This window comes from Mercenaria mercenaria, unplaced genomic scaffold (assembly GCF_021730395.1).
Source record: "Mercenaria mercenaria strain notata unplaced genomic scaffold, MADL_Memer_1 contig_4463, whole genome shotgun sequence".
NCBI classification, from domain to species: domain Eukaryota; kingdom Metazoa; phylum Mollusca; class Bivalvia; order Venerida; family Veneridae; genus Mercenaria; species Mercenaria mercenaria.
In genome coordinates this window covers 15470-38538 of record NW_026462693.1, presented here as the reverse complement: position 1 = coordinate 38538, position 23069 = coordinate 15470, and the positions used below count along the sequence as shown (strand labels likewise).

The window sequence follows — 23069 nt, the reverse complement described above, 5'->3', positions numbered from 1 at the left end:
TGTCCAATACTCTTGACCTCTTTCTTACCTCCCACCCATCCCATGTCCACCTTGTCAAGACACTTCCCGGCCTAGCAACCTCTGATCATGATATAGCATTTCATGAGGTCAAATAAACAGAGGGCGACCCATCCAGCCAAAGAGGCTAATAAAAAATTATCGGAAATTTACCTGGGATGGGATCAGATCAGACATGCGGTCATTTAGCAGTAGTTTTATTAGTAAAACCTTTACCAACCCTGATGAGGCTTGGAGCTCATTTAAGGACAGCTTAAATGAGTCTTGTACCAAGCTTATCCCTACTAGAATATTCAAACCCCGGGTCGACTTGCCTTGGTTAACCCCCAGAATTATCAGGCTTATCCACAAGCGTGATAAACTCTATCAGAAACTCAGCAAATCCCCAAATCAAGCAAAGCACCAGAAACTGAACTCCCTAAAATCCTATATACAAAGGCAAATAAGAGCCTCATATTGGTCATACATGGAAAGCCATGATTCCAAACCTGGTAGGAATAAGAAGTCTTATGCTTACATAAAACATAATAAAAAAAATGTCGGCATAGCCCCTCTCAAATCAGATGGCATGATCCATACTGATCCAGTCACCAAAGCAAACATCCTTAATAAGCAATTTGAATCAGTCTTCTCCCCACCTAAGCACCTAAGCCTTAAACATATGTGCTCCAGACTGTTAACATCCCCTTCTTCCCTAATGAACCAAATAAATGTAACTCCAGAGGGTGTTGACAAACTTCTCCTTGGCCTATCCCTACATAAAGCGTCGGGACCAGATGAATTATCCCCTCGTGTTCTTAAGGAGCTTCATCAAGAAATCGCCCCCGTCCTTTGCCACATCTTTAATTTATCTCTAAATACAGGTATTGTCCCTAAAGACTGGAAAAAGGCAACAGTTGCACCAGTTTTCAAAAAAAGTCTCAAATCAAAACCCAGCAACTATCGACCAATTTCTCTGATCTGTATTGCGTCCAAACTCCTTGAGCACATCGTGGTCTCAAATCTCATGTCCTTTTTTGATAAACATGACATTATCAGCCAGTTCTAACATGGTTTTAGGTCGGGTCGTAGTTGCGAAACTCAACTTATTAATTTTACACATGGACTTTATAGCAATTTAGAACACGGTCAACCAACTGACGTCATTGTTATGGATTTTTCTAAGGCATTTGACAAAGTCGACCATCTGAGGCTAATTTAAAAGTTACAATCCCTAGGTGTTAGTCCCCAAATAACTAACTGGGTCAAATCCTTCCTCTCTAATCGTACCCAGAAGGTCGCAGTTGAAGGTCATTTGTCCAGTGAACTTCCTGTCCTGTCTGGAGTTCCTCAGGGATCTGTTCTTATGCCTTGCCTTTTCCTCGTACATTGTATATATAAATGACCTTCCAGACTCAGTCAAATGTAAAACCCGAATTTTTGCAAACGACACAATTGTTTACCTTACGGTCAAATCAAATAATGACAGCCTATCCCTCCAAGAAGATCTCTATAAATAGAAACATGGGAAAGAGTCTGGCAAATGGAATTTAACCCTGACAAATGCGAAATCCTTAGAATAAGTAGGAAGAGAAATCCCATTATTTATCCCTACAGGTTACACAACACAGAATTAAAGTCCACATCATCAGCTAAGTACCTAGGAATAACTATCGCCAATGATTTGAACTAGTCACAAAATATAGAGAATATTACTTCTAAGGCAACCTCTTCACTTCGATTTATCCAGAGAAATATCAAGGCAGAAAACATAAAGGTTAAACAAGCCGCATATACCACCTACGTGCGCTCCCAGCTAGAATACTGTTTAAGTGCGTGGCATCCCTGGCAGAAATCTCTTACACAAACACTTGAACGAGTCCAAAGGTCAGCAGCTAGGTATGTAATGACTGATTACAACTACACAAGCAGTGTAACTGAAATGTTGAAATCCCTTGAATGGAAAACTCCAGTATCGTAGTTAAAACTGTTCATTACTTCTGTTTTACAAAATAAGGACCCAGTCCGTCGCAATTGACCAAGGTTACCTGACCCCCATTAGAAATCTTAACTACTTGATCCCTTATTTCAGCACCCAATACTTTGCTAACTCTTATTTCCCTAGAACCATCCGTCTCTGGAACTCCCTCCCCACATCAGTCAAAGTTAGCCCCAGCCTCAGTATCTTTACAGAGACGCTGGCGGTGGTCTCTATGTAATTCTTCCATTCTGTCCTAGCATACTGTCACTATGTAATTCTTCCATTCTATCCTAGCATACTGTCATTGTATCTTTTACTTTTAATACTGTAACATATTAGATTTCTTTAGCAACTGTTTCTCTGACAGCGCCGACCAGTCATAATCGGAAATCGATTTTGGTTGTACCGATGTAGATGTAGATGTAGAACACAAATCTGTCAAGGTCATACAAAAAAAACTTACATACATACTTATAAAACGATCAAGATCAAAACTATGGTGGAACTTTTCTGTCGTAGATAACCTGTACAGGTTCACGAGCAGATTTGCGTTAACTAGATTATCTGGTTATCTAGTAAATGTTTGTAAATTGTTTACCAGTGAGATAAATATCTAAACATAAATGAAAGTCTCACGTGTGCCCAGACCTGCAACTAGCTAAGTTATTGTTGTTTGTTTTGTTTTTTTTTTACTTAAAACGCACGTTTTATCATGAAAGAATAGATTAAGTAACTTATTAACTCACAACGTGGATATAAATTAAGAGTCCGAATATGTCCGTGTATTTCGATTGTCCCATAACTGGAATGCGAATTGCTTTAGTCACTTAATTATGACCTAAATTGAATCTTAACTAGTTAATGTTCGTGCTGCTAATTGCTTAGAAGTGAATATACACAGAAAGTTACGATTACCGTATAACGTTGAGTAATTAGTTGTATGGTAACATGAATACTCGTGTAAGTAGTTATCTCAGAAACGCAAATCGTCAACCTTAACAGGTTATCTTACGGCATAAATTTTCCATTATTTAAACATTTACGGGCAAACAAAAAAAGATCTAAAACTCTTTAACATATGCATGTTTCATTCTAAATACATATAAAACAGGTTTGGTACTTGCAACTTTGATAAAATGACAAGTAAATATGGCAGCGGCAGAAATAAAAATAATTTAGCGCATGACGCATTGCAATAAGACTGTGACACGGATGGACGTACCGGAGACAATAACTATCAGAACAAATCAACACCCTTTACAATATTTACAAATTTATTTACATAAAATGATTATTAACAATGAATAAATGATAAATAGAAAAATAAACTGACTATAAGAAAGAAAAAAAGGAAGTCAGAGTTCAGTATCTCTAGATACAAAGTTCACTGACAATTCCGTTGTAACGTGACGTGGCACAGATGTTTCAGTTAATTTCGGACTTTAAGTAGCACAAAAAACATAACATATCTTTAAGTCAAGTCCCTTTAAACTGTGAATACGTTGACTCCGTTTTGGCTCTGATGGTAGGTGATTGCATCCCTGAGCTGACTTCACTTCAGAGGATAACAAAAATCATCGTCTTTGCGGTTTACGGCACAACCATGGGACGAAAGTTCTGCGCTGGGAAAATCATATCCAGGCGAGTGAAGACAAGTGAACCTCGGATATTGTACTTCCGGGTTATGACATCACCAGGTAAAATCGTCTGGCGGAAGAAGCTAAAATATATAACATATGGTAATCACCATAGCAAAACAAATAAGTCAGGGCATAAAACTGCTCTTTTGGGTACGCCATACCTCCGTAGGCTCCCATATATAATACGTGCTACTTATACAAAATATATGTGCTACTAAGTTCCTACGTCCCGTGAGTAAAATACGTCACTAATTACTTCCATTATTACAAAAATTAATTACTTAAAAGACTGAAGTTAAAGTATGAAAAAGATATGAAAAGTTTATGATGAAAAATTAAAGATACGGCAATGATAAACTTCAGCTATTATTTACAACTACAAATTAACAAAATTCAATGCAAATCAAACGTTATACCATAGTTGACATCCATATAATATCAAATGCCATACCCCAAAACGGACGCTGTTTAGATGTGCTATAGACTGACACACAATTAATTTCAAATTACAATAACATATTGCATACATGGTACTAGACTTGCCATATAGATTTATACATAACAATACAATGCAGTAATGGCGTTCCATAACGAAATGTTTTACATATTTTTTACCAAATAAAAATCGTAATGCAAAAATCATACAAAAATCTAACAAATAAACTTCTTACCTCGATCGAGCATAAATTTCTAGCAAGAAAAATTAGTCTGACATAGATTCGTCTTATGTCGAAATGTGGCGTGCGCTAGGCATATCTAGTCCAGTCTATTTGTAGGGTAATGTCCCGCTAAATACTAAATTTCATGGAACTCACGACTAATGCGTGTGCTATGACTATTTGTATTTCCACGGGATTCACGATATAGCCGGGAAATCTGACTACTTTGGCGGGGATTGAAAAAAAAAACATAAATTACTGAAGGTTAAAATATCAACTTTCTTATTACTGAACCGAATTTAATAAAATTTACATGGAAATTTAAGTTTTCAAAGACATAAAAACATGAGAGGTATTTTATGCGTAAAATCAGATATTTACCTCAATAACTCAAAAAATTACAAAAGATGATGCAATACCTGCATTTACACTACAGATACAATAAGGCCCGTATGTCAGTTTGTGACAAAGACACTGAAATTAAGATAAAATCGTCCTTTTGATATGATAATGCACGGAGGGGCACCTGGAGTCTTCCTCCACCATCAAAGTTAGAAAGTTCCCATATGACCTTAATTTTTGTCGGTGCGTCGTTATGCCCAACAAATCTATTGTGCATGCAAGTTTCTACGGCAACGACCGAGCGCTCGTTTCTACAAACTAACAAACAAAATACTTTGTATGTCCATTAAACCTCGATATCATCAATTTGGGCATATCGGAAAATTTGTTAGCACAAAAGCAGGGCGCCCGTCTTACTCTGTTGTTCAAATTTCAAATGACATGCGTTTTATTAATAAACCAGGACAACAGCAGCAGAACAAAAATTATTAGCCGATTGTTAGAAAGAAAACAGTTACGCTAAATGTAACACTCTTGGCTATGTATTGAATATCTTTTATGGTTGCAATTAAATCTATCAATCTATATCCAAATTTAGATACCGAAATACTAATTTACGCAGTTTGAATTTGCATTTGCAAATATTAGATGTTGTTTAGAGTAACTAGAAAAAAGTTATGTTTCGCATGAGAAAACTTAAAATATTTGCAATATGTGGGTAAATACATTTATTTCATACCATTCAAATTTGGATGCAGAAGTCTTGCATTAAATTAAACATTGACGATGATTTCAAAAACTATATCAACAAAATAACTAGTACATCCTTTATGTATGCAATGCCATTCCATTTATTGCCTTGTAAGTATGCAATCTTTACATTGTAGATCATACCCTAACAGACACATTTTTAGGTCGATTTGGCGACACACAATATGCCTGCGTGTGTCTTGGCAGTTGCACAATAAAATACATCAAAGAATGACACAGTATTTCAGTGACGCAAATATTTTGAAACATAACAATATATTTAATGTTTTTGTTGTTTTGACATGGAGTGTATTGTATAGAGCAATTCGCAGAACTATGACTTTTCAACATATTAAGTCTGGCATAATTGATTTTGTTATTTATCATTTATGAATACTAGCACAGGCGAAGTATTGTGCCAGAGCGATTGAGCTATTTAAGCACACACTTTTCTGGGTAACGTTACATAGGATTCTATACGAAAAATGGTTATAGTCCTCAAAGTATTCGGGCCTGCTCCAGTTGCAATTTTAGACACTGTCACGATCCCTGCCAGTAAGCATTGCGGTGTGATATACTATGAATTTAAATGATTATCTTTGTAATATGTAGTACAAATGTGACAAACATTATACATTAACGCTAGAATATAGCACGAGAACGCATCTGTTGCCGAACATTTTTCAACATTTTCAAGGGGAGGCCCAAAAAAAAAAATCCGCCGGGAGATGGAGACCCCTCCCTCACCTACCCCACATTCGCAGCAATTCTGTTTGGTCCGTAGCTATGCTGCTCATATCTGGCGTACAGTTCAAAATCATCAAAGTACGTCCCTGCATGCAAACAAAATATGATAGAATGCGCTAAAGATATTTTGCATAGTGTTTCATGAATATGTGTAGATAACATTTCTGTGGTTTTAATTTGTTACTTGTAAAATAGTGTATAATTTTAGTGAACACAATCTCACAACATAATGTGCTTTATAAAGTATAATAGAGGCCAGTTATTGAAATTGGAAAACATACCCAGAAGGTTTTCACGACCAGACGAGGAAACATTGAAAATTCTAAAGGATTATGATATTTTGATTTAAAGATCTGCCAGAGGTGGTAATAATCAACTTACACGTAATTGGGATATAAATCAAGGGATTAAACTGGACAATATTAGAACATTACCTGAGGCAATTCCAACTGTAATATCAACAGATAGACCAAAGCATAAGGAAAAAATCAACAAAGAAGTGCTAGATTCGAAAAGAACAATGAATTTATCCCACGTAAAATATGAAACTCAAACAATAGTTAAAGGCCAGAAAAATATATAATTTGTTGCATTAACCCGAGATCCTTGAAAAACAGAACGACAGCCTTCTATGACATTAAGCCGGTGCTAGGGGGCGTGAGCAGTGTTGCATTTTCCATTACTGCTCATGAACAGACTCAATAAAACCGAGTCTGCAATTTTCACTGTTTGCTTTGTTCTAGGTGCTTTCGAGGGATCTATTTTCCAGATTTTATTTATTATCTCGAATGATCTAGATCTTATTGCTGTGACTGAGACATTGTTAGGCACCTCCATCGATAAAGCATGTCTAGGTGAACTGTTACCTGATGGGTACAAAATCAAGCATGTGCCACGCCCTGGTAGTAGGCGTGGAGGTGGGGTGGGCCTTATTTATAGACCGGTGATAGACGTAAAAATAGTCTCTTCAACTAGTGACAATACTTTTTCAACATTTGAACATATTGAGTGTAATGTAAATATCAACAACTACACATTGCTCATGGCCGTTATTTACAGACCTCCTCCATCAAAGATAAATGGTCTGAAAACAAATGATTTTCTGGATACCGAGTGGCCAGATTTCTGATCAAAATACGCCGCAGTTGACAAGAATATCATCATAACTGTATCAGCATGTGGAAGGGCCAACCCACGTCTACGGTCATACCCTAGACGTGGTCATCACCAGAAACGTAGATAAAACAGTATTGGCAGTAGTAGTGACTGATCCTGGGTTATCTGATAGCTCTGGAATAACAGCCAAGGACCATTTCGCGGTAATGTTTACTGTGACATACAGGAAACTCCGTTCGATTGACGTTGATACTTTCAAAGCTGATATCCTATCATCCAATCTTTTGAATTTGTCACAGAGTACATCAGATGCAGAAACTCTCGTCTCATTATACAACAGTGAACTTTCAGTTTTAATTGACAATCATGTGACTTTGTGTTCAAAAACTATAACATTAAGACCATCTTGTCCCTGGTTCTCGGAGGAGCTCCACGACGACAAACATTTGAAACGTAAACTAGAACGTAAATAGTAGACTTCAGGACTCACCGTTTACCACTTAATGTATAGGAACCAATGCGCAATCGTTAACAAAATGTTAAAAAAGGCAAGAATTGATTATTATTCAAAGAAAATAGAATCAAGTGAACGAGACCAAAAAAGCTTGTTCAGAGAACGAAACATTTATTGAACGGTCCAAGTGAAGTTGCACTTCCATCAGGCAAGAACCCAGAAGAACTAGCACAGGATTTCAGCGATTACTTCATAGATAAAATAGAAAAAAATCAGAACTAATATTGCATCCCAGGATCAGAATGAATCATTTACTCCAGAAGACGGGCGCATATCACTATGTGATACCGCGCGTTTGACTAGTTTCAGTCCAGCAACAGAGGAGGAGGTGAAAGAACTTAAATACTGCTTAAGCCGGTGCTAGGGGGCGTGGGCAGTGTTGCATTTTCCATTACAGCTCATGAATAGACTCAATCAAACCGAGTCTGCAATTTTCACTGTTTGCATTGTTCTCGGTGCTTCCGAGGGATCTACTTTCCAGATTTTATTTTTGTCCAAAAGTCTGCTAATAAGTCATGTGAATTAGACCCTCTTCCTACATGGCTCTTGAAATCTTGTATAAACGAACTTCTCCCAATATTGACGAAAATTGTTAACATCTCTCTGGAAAGTGCAATCGTGCCAGAATCATTTGAAACGTCACGAATAAGACCATTGTTAAAAAAGCCAAGTCTTGACCAAAACACACTTAAGAATTACAGACCTGTTTCCAATCTGCCATTCCTCTCAAAAATCCTTGAAAAAGTTGTAAACAGAAGAATTGAGGAACATCTGACGAACAATCAATTACATGAAATAAACCAGTCAGCATACAGAAAATTTCATTCAACTGAAACCGCATTGTTAAAAGTTCAGAACGACATTCTCGAATCCCTAGACAAAGGTGACGTCACAGTACTTGTGATGTTGGACCTGTCGGCTGCATTCGACACCATTGACCATAACACCCTTCTTCACAGACTCAAATTTAACTTTGGATTCGGCGATAAACCCCTTCAATGGGTGGCATCATATCTAACAGACCGTTACCAAGCAGTATGCATCGATGGCAAACTCTCTGAACCAGTCCTTATGAAATTCAGTGTTCCTCAAGGATCTGTTCTGGGCCCAAAATTCTACACGATGTACACAAAGCCGGTCGTGTCCATCTGTAGAAACCACGGTCTAAACCACCACTTTTATGCAGATTACTCCTAACTCTATCTATCGTTTAAACCAGCTGACCAAGCATCAAAGGCAGCCACAATCACACGAATTGAAAAATGCCTAAAAGAAATTATCTCATGGATGATTTCAAACATGTTAAAATTGAATGCAGACAAAACTGAAGTAATTCTTTTCTCGAGTCAAAAACACTCCAAACATGTTGAAAATCTAGAACTGAAAGTTGATGAATCGAGCATCAGACCATCAAAAACTGTTCAAAACCTTGGTGCTACGCTTGATTCGAACATGCACATGGACCATTATGTTAATTCCGTGACTCGAACATGCTACGGCCAAATACGAAATATTGGTCATAATCGACCATAGTTGACAACTGAAGCCACAAAAACCCTTATAAACTCGTTTGTGACCTCACGATTAGATTACTGCAATGCTCTTTTGTACGGCGTGCCAAAATCAACAACGAGCAAACTGCAAAATGTCCAAAACACAGCTGCACGTCTTATTACGAAAACAACCCGTTTTGAACGTATAACACCAGTCATTAAAGATCTTCATTGGCTTCTAATACAAGATAGAATCAAATACAAAATTCTCATTCAAACATTCAAGGCCTTGCATGGACAGCCGCCGGTGTATATGAGAGACTTACTGGAGATATACGCGCCAACTAGAAATCTGAGGTCAGCAAGTACAGCAACAACCCTTGTGCCACGAAATGTCGACCGGTTACTTACGGGGATAGAAGTTTCAGGGTTGCCGCCGCAAAACTATGGATTTCTCTCTGGCAATCTCAGAAAAGATTCGTCACTGAATTCATTCAAAAGATCTCTCAAAACACACCTTTTCAAAATTTTCTACAACACATAGATACCAACTGTGACTGTTTCTACCCATAATAAATATGCCATTGTTATTTTTGTAATACCGAACTACGGCAAGTCATTCGTAGCTGACGAAGATCTCTTAACTGTACAATTCATCATGTAATTAATTAAATTGACAATTCATCTTTTATTTCATCATGTCACATTTTAAGGGTTATGACGTTCTATGTGTGTGTTTTTTTTTGCAAGACTTGAGTTTCACTTGAAGTGTGTGTTATTTCTATCTAATACAGTATATGATGGCACCGTTTACCGGGAGGTTGAACCACTATATGCAGCCCGTCTGGGCGTACCAGGTGTTTAAAGCACAGGTATTGGCAATAGGGGTAAAACGACCTCAAGAGGAGGGGTGCGGTCATGGCTGTTTGTTACAATAAGGCGGTATATATTATCATTGTTCATTTATGATATTTTTGTAATGACTATTATTTTTTTGTTATTATGTACAACGCCATTTATAAAAAAGGCGTTTAAATCAAATTGTTTAGTTTCAGTTTTGTGATTACATATGTCATGTTTTTTTTTATTTTCCTACATATCTGCGATGTGTCACATGTTTAATTGTAAAGTGCCTTTGAACGTATATTCCATATGAAAGGGGCGCTCAACAAATCTGGTATTATAATAATAATAATAATAATCTCTATACCAAAACAGAAGAAAGGCGTCATTTCATAGGATCATTTGGTTGATTTATGTAGTATGTATACAGAGTCTACTACCAATTGTTTTAAGGGATCTCACAATGAGTTATTTTGTAATGTAGGATTTTTAAGATACAGTGAACTCAGTGACAACATTGAATTCAAAACAGATCATTTAGTGTTGCGTATTAGAAAGAGTAAAACTATCTTTAGAGAAGGAAAAGATGAAAGGATGTAGTTTTGCCAGAGGGAGGAATGTATTGCGCTTGTCCATATAACATGTTACAAAAGTATCTAATACGTCCTAAATTGACGTTAAAATCTTATTCATACTTGTTTAAACCTGCATTCAGTTTGGGGTTAAAATTTTGTTTCTTTTCTAAGGACAGAAAACTTAGTTTTGCTAGTGCTAAGGAGTGCATTGTTAAAAAGCTCAAGATTGTAGAGTCAAAGTTCTATTAAAGTTCTACGGCAAGTATTGTCCACTGAAAACGGAGTTTTTGTGCGAATTGATGTTAAAGACTAATGGCTGTCAAAGCAAACTGAAGTGATATAGTTAACATTTATATTATATGTAACTCGCATTTAGCTGGAATTGTCATTATTATACACTACTTACCGTCTGACATTGAACATATCTACTAGTAAACTTTGAACATTTTGTGAATAGTTGTGAATTAACAAAATACACTGTCATGCTTTTACTACGCTTGTAGTACGGATATATATGTAAATAAACAATATCAGTTTATTCATTTCAAATGTTTACAGTACTCATATTTACTAACACTATGATACAAACCCGATATTAGACAGGTCTGTTCTTATAATGATTTAGTTCCATTCAAAAATTGACTAATTTTGAGGAAACCAAAAACAACTTTTTTACAATTTATGCAGTTCTTTTTATAATTTTCTTGATAGATTTAATTTGGTGCTCTCAAACAAAACCGCCATTATAGCCAAAATAAAATTACCGTCACAATTATGACATACAGTATTGCCAAATCTTATCGCGTTTAATTGATAATCGGTCTGCTTTTGCACTAATTAATCGAATTGAACAATTCGAAATTAGTATTTATTAAGTAATTATATTTACAGTAAAATGGTTAGGTAACAAATGCAAAATAATGTACAATAGGTTCATGAAAGTATGACCTTATTTCTAGAGACAGTAAACGTGGTGTGTTTCGTTTAAATTAAGCAAGAAAATTGTATGTTTCTCTTACTACTGCTTTGACTACTATTAAATCCAAAACCGTTTAAACATGTATTTAATGAAGATCCACGCACTCTATATAAGCATTTGCTCATTATAATAGTATTACAAAGAGAACTATTTCCCTTTATGCACGTTATGGTGTTAAGCCCGCCCAATGTATTACACAACTATAACAAATTTAAGTTCGCATACGTACCGTTTTGTTAAGCCACTCCATTTTGTTAGATTTCAAATAAGATATTGTTTCCACAATTAATTTCAATTAAGGAAACAATTAGGCAGTCAATATTCATTAAAGATCTGAATAAACAAATGGCATATTTTTAATCCAGGAAGTAAACAAGTCAAAATGATATTTATTTACATATGTCGCGTTTAATACCTGAATAAAATACGGTATGTTTATGGTTGAACAAATTTGTTTACTATCAAATTCCTATGACAAGTCAATGTGGGGTCCGTAAAAAGTCTACCTGTACATTCAGTCAGAGCCTTTATATTTCAATCTTTTCAGATCGTTCAACAACAAAATTATGCGAGGTACCGTTAGGTTTTCAGCTTTAACATTTCGGCTTGGATGACTCTAATATTCTGGCTTTCATAGCTTTTGGTATGCTATAATCCCCTTTCGATGTAGTGACTAACACTTTTAACTGCTAATTTTGAAATACTATTTGTTTCTAAGTAAAGTTTTCATATTTTACAATGGTACATGTTCAAATAAATCTTCCGGCATACCATGCATGGTCATCAATTATTTTAAATAATTTCAAATATATATTTTTATAAAATATGGATGTATACTTTAAAGAAATACACTCATATGCTGATCAATATGAAGGCTGTTACTGTTGATAATTATGAAATCAATAATTTTTTAAATGAGTATACACATATCCTTGCAGATGACCATGAAAAAATGTGTTAAAACTGAGTAAATGATCAATGCATGCTGAAGACTGCTTCAGTTCGGTAGACATTGACGCACACCTCACAAGTGATATATGCGTTAGCACTTACCCAATGAACATCCTCGTGGAGGTCATGCTCCATGATCTGCCGGAAATATGTTAAGCGACAGATTTAATATATAGTGTTTAATTAAACACACGACTTGTACACCTTATCACCTTCCTGTATGTACTAACAAGTTTATACCCTAGTGGTGATTTTGTCAATGACAGTTCCAAGGCGACGCCCAGATGATTGTTTGTTTCTTTCTTCTACTTTACAAAATTAATACATTATAGTATGTCTTTATATTTTGAGAATAGTTTAAATAATGTACACATCCATACATACACTGCCGTACGGTTCAGTTTCAAGAGGTTTTGATCTTACGAGTACATCGTGGTATTTCCTTTTAAAATTTTTCCCATTTTAAAATTTCTTTTCTCAAGCGTAGCAGTGAAATTTTCCAGTCTAAAACACCAGTGGGAGAGGAATAGCTACGAAAAGCAATGGTCAACACCAATCTTCGTTGGAAATTCAAAAGCACATGCCTAGGCCCCATTAAATGTTTTGTTTTGTTTCCTGTCTTCTGATCTTACATTTCAAAACAGAGCTTTAAGGGGAGCGGTGGCCTAGTGGATAAGGTGTCGGCCGCTCAATCCAGGGGTCGTGGGTTCGAGCCCCACTAGGGTCACGACTCATATGACACCAGTACTGGTTTTTCCAGGAAGCGGACTCGAGAGTTGTTCAATTAAGCTTGAAGCTTTCATCACAATCGAGCTAAAATAAATTAGTATAAACTAAAACAGAGCTTTTAAAAGGAATGATTCACTTTTTTGGTTACTAATACACTGACTTCTGTTCTAATTTGAAACTGAAACTGAAACTGATTTATTTGATTAAACGCCTATTTTTACGTAAAACATATTCAATGGCGTTTTACAAATACATAAAAAATACAACAAAAATTATTACATTTTAAATGACATATGACATAAATGAGCATAAATATCATTGTAAATAAACTATTTAGTAAGCATTTAACAAAAGATCAGGCATCAGATAAGATTAATAAAATATTAGAGTATTAACATTTAGTAAGATAGCTGTTTGTTATTAAGTAAGAATAAGTGGGTTATTGCGACGTGTCCAGAAGTTATTACAAACAACCGTATTTTTGTATTTGTTGTAAAATCGTTCATATTCGAATGTATTTACACAATAAAATCATCCAGTTCACGTTACTTCAATCTTTTAAAAGTCACAGTCACAGTCTCTAAAAGAGTGCAAAATAATTTCCAAAATAATGAGATTTCAACTTCTTTTTGAAAACATCTATTGTGTCTGAGTTCCTTATTTCGAAAGGCAATTCATTCCAGAGTTTAGGTCCAACAGTACCAAAACTTCTGTCGCTGAACGTTTTGCGCTTGTTGAAAGGAACAACGAAACACCCAGTAACGGAATTTGAAGAACGCAAGTTCCTTGTCTGTGTTTGTTTTATGAGAAGTTCAGAAAGATATTCTGGAGAGTTTCCAACTGAACAATTATACATGTAGGTGAGCATTTTGAATGTGATTCTGGCTTTGATTGGTAGCCAGTGAAGATCATACAGCGCTTGCTTGGAACTGTCATATTTTCTTCGATTTAGGACCAATTTTGCACACATGTTCTGAATTCGTTGAATTTTGTTTACTTCGCTTTGAGCAATACCATACAAAATGACATTACAATAATCTAAATGGGATATCACCAATGACAGCACAAGGGTTTCGGTAGCCTCTTTGGTAAGATATTTCCGGATACATTTTATTCTGAAGTAGTTGAGCATTGCTGTTCTACACTTTCGTTTTACATGCTCTTTTAGATTCAAGTTTTCATCCAGGTATGCACCTAGATATCGAATAAACCTCACTGATTTCACTTCATCATCTACAATGCATATTTTGTCAGTTGAACACTTAGAGAGCTGTTGCCTACTACCAAACATGATGAACTCGGTTTTGGAAGTGTTCATTTTGAGCTTATTTTCATTCATCCAGTTGTTGATTGTTTTAGCACATTGTTCAATTTCTTGTATTGCCTGGGATTCTACTGTTGGAGATGATGGTTTAAAGCGTTTATTAGCAGTGTGGTCATCCAACCTAATTTCACGACTGTTTGTATGCAACTCGATGAAAAAATGCAAATATCAAGTTTGATAGTGCCAACAAAGATCAGCTATTCAAATGCTATGTCACTGATAAATGATATAAACAAGTACAAAAGGACCAACAATTTTGGTAAGACGTAGGATTCAGTTCTAGAATTTTTCCATCTTCTGATGCTAAATAAGATACCTGCTTGCATACATGAACTTAACCATAAGTTCTAAGTCAATTAGCAGGAGATTCTTGGAGCATGTGCACTGCATGTCGGATCATTAGAGTAAATAAGTGTTTGAAGTTTCATTTCATTCTTAAAAGTGATAAATGAAGTTCTTGCTTACATACCAAATAGTACTCGAGTACAAAGCTAAACCAGTATTTTTAGTTAAAGGAAGAATGAATTAAAAGTCAGACTTGCAGACTCTTACTTTGCATGTTAGATCATCACGGAGATGTATGAAGTTTTAATTCACAGTAACTATTGATTATTGAGATACCTGCGTAGGTACAAAGAAGTTACAAAACTCAATTTTGTAAATCGGGAAAAGGGTCATACCTTTGTACAAAGCAAACTAGAATAATGGAACATGTATATTGTATATCAGATCATCACATTGAACAACTTAGTTTCAATAAATTCTCAGTAGTCATTACTGATATAACATCTCAGAAATAATAAACAAATAGCATGCCGAAGCTGACGAACGGATGTGAACAATAACCCGAGATAAATAATCTTTAGGAATGGCGAAACAAAACTAATGTTTTAAGGGTTGCTTGTAAGTTGGTAGAGGAAAAGGCAAACAAACGTTATTATTATTATTATTATTTCGGGCCTTTTTTCTAAGCATTTACTAATTCCTCTTCTAAACAAGCAGTTGACAAATAGGATAAACAAATGAGTATTTATTAAGAAAAGAAATCAAATTACCCTCGAGACGGCAGATGGCAGGGCTTCAAAAACGAATGAATTTGATATCTAACCAACCTGACACTCAAACGTACTTACGCTGCTATTTGTTAAAATTGTTTTATCGTACATATCAGGTTATATAGTGATTCATTTTGAAAATGTTCTCGGAAATAAATTCGTTATAAACCTAACACATTATTATGCACCGGTAACAAAAATTAATTACAGTAGGTACAGTGTTCGTTTATACACTATTCTTCCTTTTACCTTAGATATTTAGTTTTATGAACTTCAGTTTATTTCTTTCTTTAGATTTTTCGCAATCCTTACAAAAAGTTACCTCTGATATCCCAGAAATAATTGAAGGAGATAGATGTGGTTTTATCAACTTTGATACCGGTCTATCGTGCAGGAATGTGAATTAAGTTGCGATCCAAACCGGTGCATACACTAATTCCAAACCGTTAACAGTTTTTCATTTACTTGTATCCAAACCGTTACACACTTGATACATGTGATTGAATTTGGATGGTACTTTTTCGCAAAGATACTTTACTTTTATTTTAGAGACCGATAACAAGATATGTGAAAATATTTCTTCTTTCTTCTTAACTCATTTTTTTCTGACGATAAAATTACAAGAGTTTTTATAAGATTATTTAAGAGTTTCGTTTTCGCCTCATTGATTGCCATAATCTGCACGTTTTTATCACTTACTAAGTTGAACTGACATGATTTGATCTTTTTTATCGAATAACTTGCACCTTAGAATGAAAGTTGAAAACATAGTAATTTTTTTATGTACAAAGATGTGTTAAATCGTACAAAATATCGAAACTTACGTGATGTTTTTGACATATTTGCTCGGGAGAGGCCATATTGGACAGATCCAAACACACGGCTACCGGTGTAGTTACCATACAGTGGTTATGTAGGTGTAGAAAACGATCACGAACGAATACTAAATGAGCTTTTAATTTACATATTTATATATACTGTGTCTCTAGAATTGTGTGTACCTGAAACAAATGATAATATTCAGTTAATTTTAGTAGTATGGAACTTTTAACAATATACTATTTTGTATCATATGCACATGTATGACACGCTGTCACATTTAAGGTCCAAATGCGGTAAGGAACACTCGGACTGAAAATCGGGAAATTAAAACGTTTTTTTTTATATATTTATTTCTCTCCTAGAACATGATTTCGAGCAAGATCACATTGTTTCATCTATAAACCTTATTCACCAACAGCATTTTCACGTTGCCTTCACGACAACGCACGAATTACGACTATAAACAGTACAGTAAAACTTACATTAAGGGCTAACCTACTGGAAGGGTAAAATACATTCGCTTAACAGAACTTGTCTCTTAGTATGTACAATGTTCTTTTACAACACAATCAGAAATTGAAAAATTGGTCTGTTAGTGTAAGTGGTCTCTTAACAGACGTGATTTCTCAAGTTTCTCAAGTAAGTTTGACTGTAGATGTATATGTTGGACGTGCTTAATTATCGAAGCAAATGTAATGTTCACAGTTAATTAATCAAGTTACAAATGTAAGTTAAATTGATTTCCGTCTAAGACGATAACGTATGCTCAGCCTGGTTCTCAAATATTTAATATCAACAGGCTCGTTCTAAAATATTGCAGCAAAATCAAACAATGTACGCCGGAAGAGTTTTCTTGGGTTGGGGGCGGCTTGGATGGGTGAGGGTTTAATGTGTGTTTTTGGTAGGCAGGGTTTAACCCTTACCCTGCTAAATTTCTATTATGAACATGTCTATATTTCAATTTTAAAAGTACCATTAGCTATTAAAACGGGTGCTTACCAAAAAGATACTGGCTGAATGGCGAACAGTGCAGATCATGATCTACACTGGTCACAGAGGCAAAATCAATCGAATATAAAATGGATGTTGTACTGTTATATGGGGAGGGAGGGGGTGGGGTAATGTGGATTATTGTATTCCTTAAATGACCTGATCACCACACACATACAATCAGTTTGAAAAAAAAACTGAAAAAAAAGTTTGAAATCAATGCCTTAAATAGTTTTAGCATTGTGCTTCAGACACAAAATTCAAAGTACAGATTTGGACTCATTTATTGACTTTGACATTTTGCTTACCAGACAAATTCATGAGCTTTGACATCGTACTGTCCCTATCTATATATATGCCTATTTTGAAGACAAAAGCATGAATGGTTATTAAGTTATGTTCCTGTCAAAAAAATATGACAGACAGATTTGACCTTTCTGTGACCTTGACCTTCGAGATACAGATCTGTTTTAAAGCTCTTCATATTGTCTTATCGCAACCTACCTTTATGCCATGTTTTAAGTCAATGTCTTGAATGGCTATTGAGCTATGCCACGGAAACGAAATATGGCGGACAGACTGACGGACGGACAGATGTACACGCCATAACAAATACATCGGTTTTTTTCAAAAACGGGCGTGCAAAAATACTGGAACATTTTTTTGAATTTATAAACTAAAGAAAATGTATCCAAAGACGTCATTCATGTTTACGAAATAACATCACGGATTCAATTATTTCTGTACTTTTTCATAAAATAAAATATAAACGATCATATAGCCTCCAGTTCAGTATTTACCAACATATTTCTTCTACATTGAATCCTTAACAACCCCTTCTTCGGTATTCGGTCTCGCTTTCACAGTATTTAATAAAACAATACAACTGGTCACTATGCACATACAAGTATCTCTATGCCACAATCGTCGAATAATAATTTCATACTGTTCCTATTTTCAGTTCGGTTTAATGTAAACAATTTTGCAAATATCAGAGAGGTGTCAATGTATACACCCATTGTGCTGAATGATGACTTGAAATTAGATTCTGTGACTGCTTATATATGCTAAGTTATCCTATTCATTGACAACGATTTCCAGGAATTAGGGATGGCAACCGTTGTCTCCGTATAAAGAAACAGATAATCTACTGCCAAATTGCCTCCTTGGAATAATGAATCTATTCAGTTAAAAAAATGTCATACAGTGTTTATTTTTACAAAACAGTTGACAATATTGATTAAACAAAATGTAAAACAAATGATCAACTTTGAAGGCATTTTTGGGTAGTACTACGTTGATTTGATTTAAATTATGATATAAAAATACCTAAAATAATCAGAATTTAACTTTCAATTGAACATGACGGTTTATCTGTAATGTGCAAAATGAATTTCTAGATAGTATAGATTTAAATCCATACGAAGATCCTTTGGAAGCATAAAATGCAACCAAGCCAAATGATAGCAGACTCTGTTTGATAGAGTCTGTTCATAACAGGTAATGGAAATTACAACACCCCTCACACACCTAGCACCTGCTTAAGCAGAATTCTATTACAAAGACTTTAAATGGAGTCCATGATCCCAAAAGACCAGTAAGTAGACCAACAGTGAATCCAAGTAAATCTGAATTAAATTTTGGAGAAGCCATCAATCCTATGAAGAGGTTTTTTATGGTTTCGAGAGATGCTTACTTTTTGAGGCTGTATCATAAGTGTGCTCCTGAGCTGTAAATAATATAAATTACACATAACACACAAACACACACACACATATATATATGTGTGTGTGTGTGTGTGTGTGTGCGTGTGTGTGTGTGTGTGTGTGTTTGTAAACATAGCCAACTGGGTAATTGCGTATGAATACACACCAACAAACCGGGGATACGCCACGAACCGGGGAATTCCCCAGTTCAATCTAATAATGCCATGTTAATCCTGACCTTAAAACTAGTCATCTCTCGAAATTTGAGCCTACTGTAGGCTTACTTATTTTAGCGGTGTACTAATAACACGCTTTTAGCGCTATTGCACGTGCGCTAATTCATGTCCGCGCATTAATTTGTCCAAGCATTTTCATGTACACTTTCATTCGATGATGTTTTCTACGAACTTTTGCAAATAAATACTCTTGAGAGTTTGCACTAGTTACACTGCTTGCTAATATTTTAAGGTTCGTATGATATTCCTGTTTATTGTTCATATTATTATTTTAAATATATGATCATGCAAAATAAAATATTTAAGCCTGTAGTTTTGTGTTTTTTTCTCATTTGATTAAGTTGTTATCGATTTCCGTATCACCTTCGGGCATGTCCGTTGTGGCAGTCGCTCGTTTACGGAAAGGTGTGAACGTTTGTATTAAGACACAATGCATGTAGGACAAAGTGGGTTCAATGATTAATATGTGTGACAATCTCGTTTTATTTCAGCAATTATAACTAGTAAACAGAATATAAAACACACAGATTATTACAATTAAATACAAGAAGACAATACAGTTACGTAGGCAATATTATACTTTATATACTGTACGTAAACATAAATCTACATTACAGTTGAAAGTATCATTGAAAAAATACAAGTATCATCACGGCACACTATCTTAATGTCATACTTGGTACATGTTTCAAATTTATAGCTAACGGATTTTTTCGATTGCGTCCATTAGACCTGTAAGGCGCCACCCTGTCATGACTGATTCTTTTTGGAATGACAAATGAAAACTGAATTTTATAAGACTTCAATCAATCATCAGATATTTACCAGTAGTAACTAGTATTCACAATACGTTCACTGACCAATTATCGCATTTTCGAGAGATCTGCGGTATAACACTTAAGTAAATAATGTCAAATAAATCGTACTTTCTTTAGCCCGCTAACAGTGAAAAAGTTGATTTCATATCAGTACAACGTATTATTACAGCAGAAAAACATTACATAAAAATTGTCGACGGTTAAGTTTATTTCCGAAAATCTTCGTGAATCTCCGTAAATCTCCGAGAGCCACATCTCGGACAGCGCTAAAATTAGAAATTAGCGGTCTCGCGAGAGCGCTAATTCACGTCCACGCATTAATTAGATATTTCACCAAAAATTGCGTTTGCGCTAAATTTTTGCCGCGCTAATAAATGTACGCCTACAGTATTCTGAGCGATAGAAATTTATTCCCCGGTTTGCAGGTTCTAGTCATACACATATCTCACACACAATTAGAATTTTACCAGAGTGTGTATCCTTCGCAATTTTCTGCAGTTCCCCAGTTGACCTGTATACAACTCGTAGTACATACACTCCAAGGTTTAAATCATTATCACTGATCTAACACATGTTTTCGTCATTTTAAGCTCATGGGTGAAATTATAATGTTGATAATTAATGAGTTACCAATTATATATGTTTTCACCTTCACAAGACGATATTATATATCTGTGTTTCCGAATATCTTGTCCGGCTTACGCTGTTATTGCCATGTTAATTAAATGTTTGATAATAGAAATATTGAATTGAAAATATTATAATATTCAGGAGCATCACTCAAAAAATATAGTTTATTTATGATCTATCAATATATATTCATTTTACAAACTTTCAACTTCAAGCGGTGCTTATATATGCATTGCTTTTTCCGGAAATATCTGTCAGTATTAGATATATAAAGAATTCACAACGGTTAATGCAATATGTTGACAGATGACACCACTACAGCTATATTTCAAAGTCTATAGTTGTTAAAAAGATCGTTTGAACCCGCTCAAAGAAAAGCAATATGAATATATTGAACAAATTTTGTTCGAATAAATATACTTTTTCCACTTTATTTGCATTTCGTTACCTCTTCTAAATTCTTGATATCATGTATATCTTTATTTATATTTCGTTAATTCTTCTAAATTATTGATATCATTTATTTCTTCATTTTAAGTTTACTTGTGGTAATTTATTCGGTATACAAACGGCCTGTTACCTGTAAACTGAAATTTATGACTTGCAACTTAAATCCGGCATGAATACTTATTTTCAATGATCTTGCTAAGTATTATTTATAGGGTGCAGGTATGGGCACCCGAACAGTCACTGGTATTTCAGCGGGATTCACACGGTTCCTGTGCCCTGTTTGGGGATTATGTGTGATTTCATAATTAAGCCAATTCTTTTTAAATTCTTCAACATTTCAAACCTTCATCTATATATAAAACAATTGAGTGGTATTGATCATATCAATAAAAGCTATCGAATAATCTTAATTATTTCCTGTATAGGTACAGCAGTACTTTAAGATTTTTCGATAGAAAATAAACGTTACACTAAATTTCTAGCGAAAAAAAAAGGTTGTCGGCCAAATCAGTTCTTTTAATTTGGCCATATAACACTACTGATTGAACAATACTTGTTCATTCACAAAGCCAGTACCTTAGTTTTTTTGAAATGCAATAATTATATTTTTCAGCTATGTTTTATTCATGTATTTTGTAAATATTCGCACTAACTTATATTTGTCTCCGCCAAATAGCGGTTACTTTGAGTACAAAGTTGAGTTTTACATTGCATATGTTGCCTTTTTAATACCGTTTAATTTAGGGTCTCGGGTTTATTCATCTTCAGCCGACATAGGTGCTTATTATTGTTAAAAGGCCAAAGTTTGCATGTCTCTCAAGGCCTCCTTTTGGTTAAGGGAAAGAAATAAGTTTCATACCTCTAACTTCACTCCAACAGTTTAGCAATAAAATACAGAGTTTTTGGTCTCCCAAAAGTAAAGTAGATATAATACTTACACCTCCCAAATTACTGTGCTGCATTTTCAAAACGGCTGCATTTTTTATGTTCATTACCTCCTACGATTTTTATATAATCAGCTGTCTACTAGTAATGCAATTATCTATGTCAACAGTAATAAATACTGCAAAGCCGAGATATTTTAACAAAGTTTTATTTATGAAGTATTTGTCAAATTTAGAGACCACATAAATCATAACACTAGTACATTATCTGAGTGATATTATCTACCACAAATCAAAGAAAAGGTCACAAGGATCTGACTCCAGTACGTTGTTAATACTGTTTAAAGGCCTAGATTTTGGCAGTGGGCCAAGGGATTTTTGTCTTCACCAGCACAGTTGGGGGTTAATGACCATCACAGTATGACTCCAATAAACAAGGGTCATTGTTTATTGGAGAGTCAGTCTAACTTACAAGTGTATCAATTAGTGAAAAGGGGAAAAGATGTAATTTATTGTAAATTAATGAATAATTGATAACTTTTAAAGTTATACTAGTTTTTTTTGGCATTTCTATGTAAAGAAAAATATTTGTTGATCAAACACAATAATAAAATAATCAGAAACTTATTTTCACAATAATGAAATAATGAGAAACTTACTTAAAGAAACATGCAAGTTTTATTTTTTCAAATTCTGTCTGGAGAATTGTGATATTTCTGAAAAATGTGACTTTCACTCATCTAAAGCTTGCAGAATACTGTAAATAACATTTGTATAAATTGAAAACAGAATGTGAATTTCAAAGTTACAAAGCAAAACATGATAAAAGTCCCTTTAG

At 34.8% G+C, this 23069-nt stretch overlaps 1 protein-coding gene across 1 annotated transcript in view; it reads right to left on the bottom strand.

Annotated features, from left to right (window-relative positions):
• LOC128553900 (multiple epidermal growth factor-like domains protein 10) overlaps window positions 1–12024 on the bottom strand; it is a 39891-nt gene extending 27867 nt beyond the window's left edge. Inside the window, exon 1 of the mRNA XM_053535101.1 lies at window positions 11866–12024. Coding sequence (XP_053391076.1) covers window positions 11866–11886 — 21 coding nt within the window. The 5' untranslated portion in view covers window positions 11887–12024. The remainder of the gene's footprint in view (window positions 1–11865) is intronic.
• Between the last annotated feature and the right edge of the window lie 11045 nt (window positions 12025–23069).